This window comes from Haliotis rufescens, unplaced genomic scaffold (assembly GCF_023055435.1).
Source record: "Haliotis rufescens isolate VD_foot unplaced genomic scaffold, xgHalRufe1.0.p SCAF_8, whole genome shotgun sequence".
Classification (NCBI taxonomy): domain Eukaryota; kingdom Metazoa; phylum Mollusca; class Gastropoda; order Lepetellida; family Haliotidae; genus Haliotis; species Haliotis rufescens.
The window spans coordinates 26,325,061-26,335,126 of NW_025964372.1; the positions used below are offsets into that span (position 1 = coordinate 26,325,061).

Sequence of the window (10,066 nt, forward strand, 5' to 3'; positions counted from 1 at the left end):
CATTTGGCCACTTTCTAAATGGCATTGTGTATTCAAAATACAAAATACAGAATACAAAACATCGTGAACATAATTTTATGAAAGTTGGAATGTTGCATTTTGCGATTGATGGACACAAGACTATTATTATTTTGCTCAATTGTAATTTAAAAATATACACCCATCGGTCGCTAGATTTAAAGAAATACTAAAGTTTTTAACTAATACTATTATCAGTACCATACCGTGTGTCCGTGGGCAGCGAAGTCTTTGCCAAAGTCGTTTCGGCTTCCACCTCCAAGAGCGTTGATGTGACCCAGACCATGCCAGTACAAGTTGGCTCTGCAAGGATGTGGAACCCGCTCTCCATTTGGAAGGCGCTTCCGGTATTCGCCATACCCTGACACACCGCACGTCCCGAGAAGCAGCAGTAGAATTGTCAGCGTCCTGGCAATAGCATGAAAATATTTTGGTTTCGGTAGATTTAAATCGTTGCCAAGCCTACATGTACTGATGCTGTGGAAAAGTAACATGTTTTTTGGTTTGAAAAAAGGTTGGACTGTTGATTTAGGGATTATTACATCTATAGCATAAATCCGCATAAATACATTTGGTTGGGCGTTAATTTGGATTTGATGTTGAGTAGCTGTGGACAGTATTTAAGTCACGGGACCCGTGAAGATCCGGGTTAGAATAGGTCTTCAGCAACCCATGCTTGCCGTAACAGGCGACGATGCTTGTCGTAAGAGGCGACTAAGGAGTCGGGTGGTCAGACTCACTGACTTTGTTGATGGCGTCATCGTTCCCATTTGCGTAGATCGATGCTCATGATATCAATCACTTGATTGTCTGGTCCGGGCTCAATTATTTACAGACCGCCGTCATATAGCCGGAATATTGCTGATTGGGTGAGGTCATTTGGGTATACCTGAGACAGTTGAGTAAGTACGTGAGTAAAGAATTTAAGAGGCTAGCGGGGAATACGCGAGGACAGCGAGTGAGGTATACGTGAGAACAGTGAGTTGGGAATATGAGAGGACAGCGAGTTGGGAATATGAGAGGACAGCGAGTGAGGTATATGAGGGGACATTGAGTGAGGTCAGTGAATGAGGAATATGAGGGGTCAGTGAGTGAGGAATATGAGAGGACAGCGGGTGAGGTATATGAGGGGACATTGAGTGAGGTCAGTGAGTGAGGCATATATGATAGGTCAGTGAGTGACGTATATATGAGAGGTCAGTGAGTGAGGTATATGAGAGGTCAGTGAGTGAGGCATATATGAGAGGTCATTGAGTGAGGCATATATGAGAGGTCAGTGAGTGAGGTATATACGAGAGGTCAGTGAGTGAGGCATATATGATAGGTCATTGAGTGAGGCATATATGATAGGTCAGTGAGTGAGGCATATATGATAGGTCAGTGAGTGAGGTCAGTGAGTGAGGCAAATATAAGAGGTAAGTGAGTAAAATATATGAGAGGTCAGTGAGTGAGGTATATGAGAGGTCAGTGAGTGAGGCATATATGAGAGGTCAGTGAGTGAGGCATTTATGAGAGGTCAGTGAGTGAGGCATATATGATAGGTCAGTGAGTGAGGTATATACGAGAGGTCAGTGAGAGAGGTATATGAGAGGTCAGTGAGTGAGGTATATACGAGAGGTCAGTGAGAGAGGTATATGAGAGGTCAGTGAGTGAGGCATATATGAGAGGTCAGTGAGTGAGGTCAGTGAGTGAGGTCAGTGAGTGAGGCAAATATGAGAGGATAGCGCGTGAGTTATGTGTGTGTGTGATGGGGTGGGGTGGGGTGGGGTGGGGGGTGGGGGGGGGGGGGACATTGAGTGAGGTCAGTGAGTGAGGCATATGAGAGGTCAGTGAGTGAGGTCAGTGAGTGAGGTATATGAGAGGTCAGTGAAGGAGGACATTAAGTAAGGAACACACTCTGTGAGTGGGGATACGTGATGTGACTATGTGATGGTGATTCATAAACATAAGCTCGTGACAAAGTAGGGATCGTTCAAGTGACTCTGCTTTTAGCAGATATTTCTTTTGAATAGGGATAGGGTTTTGTCGCTATCATTTCGAAAGCGTAGAATAGTGTGGGATATCAAATGACCATGTACTGTGTTTAATGTTTACATTTAAAGACTAATGTGTGTTGCTGTAAAAATATTACCGTTGTTCGAGTTGTATATAGATTATAGCATGACAAGTAAATGTGTGTGATCATTATTAGGTTTACAGTAAACTACGTTTATAACAACCACGCTTATTACGAACTGACCGATATAGCGAATTTAATTTTAGTCCAAGCCGTTTGTTGTAAATATACTGTATATATGCTTATAACAAACTACGGTTATTACGTACTAAAATTAGTGGTCCATTTGTGTTCGTTATAACCGTAGTTTACTGTATGTTTATAACGAACACGCTTATTACGAACTGACCGATACAACGAACCTATTTTTTAGTACTGCTCATTTGTTGTACATATATATATACTGCATATATGCTTATAACGAACTACGGTTATTACGAACTAAAATTAGTAGTCCCTTCGAGTTCGATATAACCGTAGTATGTTAACCGTTTAGTAAAAGGTGGTTAAAAGGTGGATGATGAGTGAATTGAAAGCCCATTACATCCATGACAACACTTTCGTCATTTGTCATCAATGTGAAAGCAATGTTCCTCGAGTGAGTGAGTAAGTTTTCTATCCGGAGTTAACAATGTCTGTTAGTAGCAGCTAGAGTGGCTTCGCAAATAAGTCAAATTTTTCTTAAGCGTGACGATCAGTAACACGTTTATGATCGGAAAGTACTTGGGGTCATTAAATGAAACTATACCTAACAGTATTTTCTTAACTGACGGGGCGGTCGGGTAGCCTAGTGGTTAAAGCGTTCGCTCGTCACGCCGAAGACCCGGGTTCGATTCCCGACATGGGTACAATGTGTGAAGCCCATTTCTGGTGTCCCCCGCCGTTATATTGCTGGAAGATTGCTAAAAGCGGCGTAAAACCATACTCACTCACTCACAACTAACAACAATCAGAAAATGGATTAACTGCAACTAAATTGAACAGCTACCACACTATACTGATCCGCAAAAGAAACGTCACCATGGATAGATATATGAGAAACCTTATTTGTCCAAACACTGTAAACATACTTTGAGCCATATCAAAAAGATGAAACTTGGCAGAACTAATCATCAAGGTTGAAATGAAAGTGTCAAATGACCTTAAAGTGAAACACAACACTAGTCTCTGAGAAAATGGCATCATAAGTCAGTATCTCGTGTGTCCGCCATGTGCATTGATGACTACCGAGCAACGTCGATACATGGAATCGATGAGGCGGTTGATGAAGGCCAAAGGAACTTGAGCCCACACTCTGAGGAACGCCTGACGCAGTTGCTGGAGGAGGTCTCTTGTTGCTCTCGCAGTGTGGGCATGGGAGTTACCATGCTGAAACTCGTGGTTGCGGCGACATGCCAAATGAGATTTGGCGTGTTGTCTCAAGACTTGATCAATGTACCGAGCTGCTGTGACACCATTGCCTCTCCCTGGACCGATGTTCTGGAAGACCACAGGACAGACCCTCTGTGCAAGACCAATTCCACCCTACACCATGATGCTCGGACCACCCCACGAGTCTCTCTCAACAACACAAGCATCTGAATAACGTTACCCACGGCGTCGCTAGACTCTGTCTGACATCTGCAGTTGAGATACAGTAACGGTTCTCGTCTGAGAAGAGGACTCTTCTCCACTGCTGGTGGCGCCAATGCTGGTGCTGTGTTGCCCACTGAAGATTGTCTCGGCGATGACGTGATTTCAGAATTGGTCCTCGGTGTGGCCTGTGACAGTGGAGGTGTCTGCTCGTCAATCGTCGACGCACGGTGTCCGCACTAATGTGTCGCTGGTGTGTCTCAATGGTCTGTCGAGCAGTTTCCGCATCAGTAACAAAACGATCTTGAAGATGCTGTCGCACAATCTTACGAACCTGATGTCCTGGTGGTGACACTTTGTCTTCCACTGCGTGGTCGGTCACCTGTAGTGTTGGTGATCTGGTCCTTACGCTACTCCACCGCCAAGTTCTGACTTAATGTGGTAGAAACCTATTTTGACGCATGTGGTGGACGTTTACCGCTGAAGAAAAGGTAGAAGGATACGAGGTATGGTGCTGATAAAGTATCAGGGTACATCTGGGATTCGAACTCATTACTTGGAGGTCTTAAGGAACGCAACTGTTCACACATAAGGCGCCGCCTGTCCGGTTGTGGCGGTGTCGAGTTTGACTTAGTACATACTGCCACAGAACTACACTACCTGAACATAAGTGAGTGAGTGAGTTGTGTTTAACGCCCTTTTTAACAGTATTCCGTGTTGGGTTAATGTGGGAGGAAAGCACGAATTGATGTAGGTCTCAGACGTTTACCACATCGGTGAAACCAACGAGCACGGGTATGGTGCTGACAAATCTGGAAACTTAATCGGGGTGAACAGGGATTCGAACCCACAATCATAGGTTTCTCTGGCGTGCCGTGGTATTATCGAATTGCGGTGCCTTAGATGACTCCCCGCCTACTCCCCCCCCCCCCCCCCCCCCCCCCCACACACACACACACACACACACGACATAAGAGCTTCGCCAGGGCTGTAACCTTTTATTCACGAGCGAGGCTTAACCCTGTCAATGGGTAGAGATTGACGCTACAAGCACAAGCGTGGTAAGGGGGGCCCTTTACCTTAGTGGTATAGATCAATAGCAAATATTAAACTAGTTCAGTGCTGTATACGGGCTACCCGTTCAGCGTGATATGCGTAAAATAGTTGCTCCAGTGTGTTTGTGAACAACCAACAGATTCATTGACAGACGCTTAGGTGATGTTTGCAAAAGGTGTATGGTCCAGTGACACAGTCTGTAGTACAAACACTTGACCCGTGTGGATTCCGAATTATAAGAAGTCACTAAATACTGGTACCAGTTATTAAAATCGATGTAATGGATCGGGTTGTCTTGCTTGGTGACTCGGGACTCGGAGTCCACTCGGGGAAAGTTTGTTTCTTTGTTTGGGTATTTTGACGGCGAACTCAGCAATACTACAGCTATATGGCGAAGGTCTGTAAATAATCGACTCTGAACCAGACGGTCCAGTAATTGATATCATGATCATCGATCCACGCAATTGGGATACGATGATATGCATCTACCAAGTCATTGAATCTGACCACCCTATCCCGTTAGTCGCCTCTAACGACAAGCATAGTCACCTTTTATGGCAAGCATCGGTTGCCGATGACATAGATGTAATATTGCTGATTGCGGCACAATCCAACAAACAAACATGAACTAAGGAGCAAATTTAGGAAACTATACCCCTCAGTTGATTTTAATCATATGTTTGATTTTCAATTGAAAATATCTGAAGTTGGGATATTATATTCGGGAAATTGAACTGTACAGGCGCTTAGTCAGCAGGAAAAGAATACTTCTACGTGGTATTATTGTTGAAGATATAATATCGCTTAAATTTTTTTTAAAAAATGGCATAATACACAACCACTGACGGGTGTGTCAACATCTTTGAAAATCAAAACATTTCAAACATGGTAAGGGGTCATGTGATTGCCAATTTCTTTCTTTCCCCAGTCTTCATTGAACCAATATATTTTTACACGCAATTACCCAACCACATCTCTTCTTACAAACTGTTGCCAAAATGAGTGACTGTTAAATGGACATGATCAAATTTAACAACATTTCTTTCAAATTTCAATTACATAAACATTTTTATATAACCCCGCAGTTTTATAAGGTTACTTTAAAAAAACCTGTGAATACATACGAAAACCAACGAACAACGCAATTAATGATAATTTATTTATGACGTTGACTATGGTATTTGTTCAGTCAAATGACGGTGTCCGAGTAACGCTCGAAAAGCCAACTGTTTGTAAAGTACACTGTATACACAAGTGTATAGAAGATGTCCAAAACAGAAATACATATAAGCACGCACTGAATCACCCTTGGACAAACACGACAGACAGTGACCGACCATTCAATATTCTGGGGTAGGGTGGATGTGGGTGATTGTGGGTGGCACGGAATATTCAGTTTCAAAACATGCTACTTGTTCCGAGAGGAGGAACTGAACATATTTTGCTTGAAAACTGTTCACGTACAAGTAGCTGTATTCGGCATACCTACGATACAAATGTTTTAAAATTATAAGGGTTCCGTTTGGGTCACGTTATCAACAAAATATTAGAAACGAGCAACACGTCTAGGAAATAGTCACATGTGTTCATATAAGTGACACTCATTTTCAACATTTACATTATTTAACATATAACAACTCTGAATGTTAATAATGACTCGAGGTGGTCGAAAAGGGTTTTCAGCAAGTTCTCTTGAATTATTTGAACATGATCAAGTCTTCAACCAAAGTTATTTTAATTATAGACTTAGTATAATGTGATGTCAAGTAAATTAAATAACATTCAGCATCAGTCACGGTCTGGCGCCTTGTTTGTGTTCTCTTGAAATTATGGAAATTAGTCTTTTTTAGGCTAATCTTCTCTCTCTCGTCTAATACTAGTATATTGAAAAGTATGTATAACTTGTCATAATTCATCACATTTTGAAAAACGATGCAAATTAAGTTTATGATACGTCCAAAGGTTTTCTTCCGGTGTTGTAAAATTAGTAAAATATATTGCATATTGTTCGTTTATTGTTTAGCGCCGCACTCGGCAGTATTCCAGCTATATGACGGAGGTCTTTAAATAATGGACTGGACCAGACAATCATGAGCATCAGTATACGCAATTTGGATACGATGACATGCATCATCAACCAAGTCAGCGAGTCTGATCATCCGATCCCGTTTGTCGCCTCTTACGACAGGCATAGTCGCCTTTTACGGGCATGGGTTGCTGAAGACCTATTAATACATTGCAACCGCAAGGACATATGACGATGCGGTTGTATACGCTTCTATATTTATTTTGTGTAAAATGCTCAAATTCAACAGAATATAGTTTCACTTACCCGATCATGACTGTCCTAGTGCAACGAATGCCTTGTATTCAGTGCGCCTGTACCCCTTATATACACAAGCCAGGTTTAAGGTAAATACAACATTGTGACATACCTACACACACACACACCCTGAAACAGACACTTACATAAACTGGTATATCACGTGGGGATTGTTTGTGCAGATTTGTGTCCCTTTGACGTGGCAGAAACCTATGATCCTAGGTTCGAATACCGGTTAGTGCTGAATGTGTTTCTATATTTGTCAGCACCACACCCTTGCTCGTGGGTTTCAACAAAATGATAAATGTTCAAGGAGATGATCCCACAATAGATCGCCTCTGTGGTCTAGTTGTAGAGCGTCCGCCCGGAGAGTGGATGGTCCGGGATTCGATCCCCGGCCACGTCATACCTGAAGATGTGGTACTTGTTGTTACCCTGCCTAGCGCTCGTATTAAGGGGTTAAAACAACGACTGGTAGGCTCGGAGTCAGTATACCGTGTCTGAGTGGGGTAGTCATGTTAAACTTCGGCATGGAATCTCAGTGGGCTTGCACTAAACAAATCGTACATCAAGACACACACACACACACATACACACACACACACACACACACACACACACACACACACACACACACACAGCATGCCCTTCGCTTTCTGAATGTAATAATCTTAAACGAGACATTCAACCCCATTTCATCGCACCTATTCCAATACCAAGATGACACCCCGTGATACATGCTTCAACTGAAAGAAACGTTAAACCCGACTAACTCACTCTCTCACTCATGCGCTGGTCAATTCGAGGGCGTCATTGCTCAATATGACGAAAATCCCAGATAAAGGGTAGACATTCCAATTTATTTTGTCCCGTGTTTCAAGATTCAAGAACTATATTGCCATGGGTAGGATTTATGACATGCTAAGTATCTTTGCTGTCGTAAACATCACGTTAGATTCAAATGTGTGTTGATCTTCACTCCCATATTCAGTGTGTGTGAAAACGATCAAACTCAACAGAACAAAGTTTTACTTACCCCATGACGGCTGTGCTAGTCAAACGAATGACATACATTCAACGTGTACCCCTATATATGCTCAAGCTAGGTTGTGAAATACGTGTACAGAATTGTGAATAGGTGACACATTTCGGTAGGCACATAGCTCTCAAAGCCGATTCCTATTCATGCCTGTCCTTATAACATATTGGTTCATGTACCTGAAGCGGGGGTCGTACTCTTGCGTACTGGGGAGCAAAGGTGTCCCACTTGATCAAGGCGGCTCAATTAAGGCCCCTTTACACAGGACTGTGACCTTTCTGCCACCTTTGAACGATCAAAAACTGGCCAGGACGCTCAGTAGTCGCCTGAACCCAGAAAATCATGTTTCTATGTAACTGCTCCTTGAAATCAGTTGTTCGGCAGTAACTGCTTGAGTTGTTCAGCGTCTGCAACCACAGTGAAACACTGCAGGTAAAAGCCCTCTATGTATAGGCAGGCTGAGGAGGCACTACATGTAGCTCAAAGGAGGCAGAAAAGAGGCAGAAGCATTGCCATTGTGTCTCAAGGGTTGCCGTAGTCGCCGATGGAGGCACGGCGGTCGCCACAGCCATCGTTCAATGCACGTTGTTGGTCGCCCAAAGGAGGCACAAGGGAGGCAGAAGCATCGCCATTATAGACGGGAAAATATTTCAGCAGAACGCATTTATTACCAGGCGACCATTGGGCGAACGCTGTGCCTTTATTCTGCGGGTACCTCCCTTCTGCCTCCTTTGATCCACCTTTGAGCAACCAGCCTCCTCGGCGACCTTTGTGCGACTGTTTTGAACATGTTCAACACTTCACGGCGATCATGGCGTCCATGGCGATGTCTGATCCTCCTGTGTACCATCTTGGGACGACCTAGGCAACCATTCTGCCTCCTTTGAGCCTCCAACGACGACCTGGCAAATTTTATGGTCGCACACGGGAGGCACAAAGGTCGCCATCCTGTGTAAAAGGCCCCATAAGACAGACATCTATGTTCGCGGGTTCGAATCACGATTCGCCCTGGTTATGTTTCTATGCTTGTCAGCACCATACCTGTGCTGGGTATCACTTCTGGCATTCCTCCCACAACAAGCTGACAAGCGGTGAAATACTTTTCAAACATACTAGACAATCATCTCATTTTGTGACAAAGGAAATCACAGATAAACACTACTAGGGATTGGAGACGTTTTCCGAGTTCAAGACATCCCAAAGTTATGGTAGGAATACTAGTCCTCGAACTGAGAACCGTGATCTAAACAAAACGCGAGAGATCAATACCGATTCTTATTATCTCTGATGTTTTATGCTGCAAAATCAGTCAGAGACACTTCCATTGAGATTGACCGCCTCCGTGGTCTAGTGGTAGAGCGTCCGCCGGGAGAGCGGAAGGTCCGGGGTTCGATCCCCGGCCGCGTCATACCAAAAGACGTTAAAAGATGGTACTTGTTGTTACCCTGTCTGGCGCTCGGCATTAAAGGGCTAAAACAAGGACTGGTCGGCTCGGAGTCAGTATACCGTGTCTGAGTGGGGTATTCATGTTAAACTGCGGCATGGTATCTCAGTGTGCTAGCACTATAAATCGGCATCAGTCCGGACTAGTACAAGCAGCCACACACACACACGTGCATGCACGTCGCTATATAAGTGCAATAATCTTGGACGCGACGTTAAACCCAACTTCACCTCACTTAATAACACGCGTTCCAGCTATTGAAGGGTGTTCACCAGGTTTGAACGTTGTCACCCAAGATGATCCCAGAGATGTTTTTTGCAAACACCTGGAGTCATCGCTGATTTTCAGTGGTCTATTTATAGAAGTTCCACAGCTGTTTCGGCAGAAATTTAGTGAGTGAGTTGGGTTTAAGGCCGCTTTTAACAGTATTCCAGTTATATCGCGGCGTGTCTGCTTAATGTGGGAGGAAAGCCCGAAGTGATGCAGGTCTTAGACGTTTACCACTTCGGTGAAACCCATGAGCACGGGTATGGTGCTGACAAACCTGGAAACATAATT

General features: G+C 43.8%; 1 protein-coding gene across 1 annotated transcript in view; it reads right to left on the reverse strand.

The window, feature by feature from the left end:
* LOC124143450 (DBH-like monooxygenase protein 1 homolog) overlaps window positions 1–8,214 on the reverse strand; it is a 15,748-nt gene extending 7,534 nt beyond the window's left edge. Inside the window, exons 1-2 of the mRNA XM_048389756.1 lie at window positions 8,062–8,214; window positions 225–426 (exon numbers count right to left, since the gene is read on the reverse strand). Coding sequence (XP_048245713.1) covers window positions 225–426; window positions 8,062–8,099 — 240 coding nt within the window. The 5' untranslated portion in view covers window positions 8,100–8,214. The remainder of the gene's footprint in view (window positions 1–224; window positions 427–8,061) is intronic.
* Window positions 8,215–10,066: the final 1,852 nt, after the last annotated feature.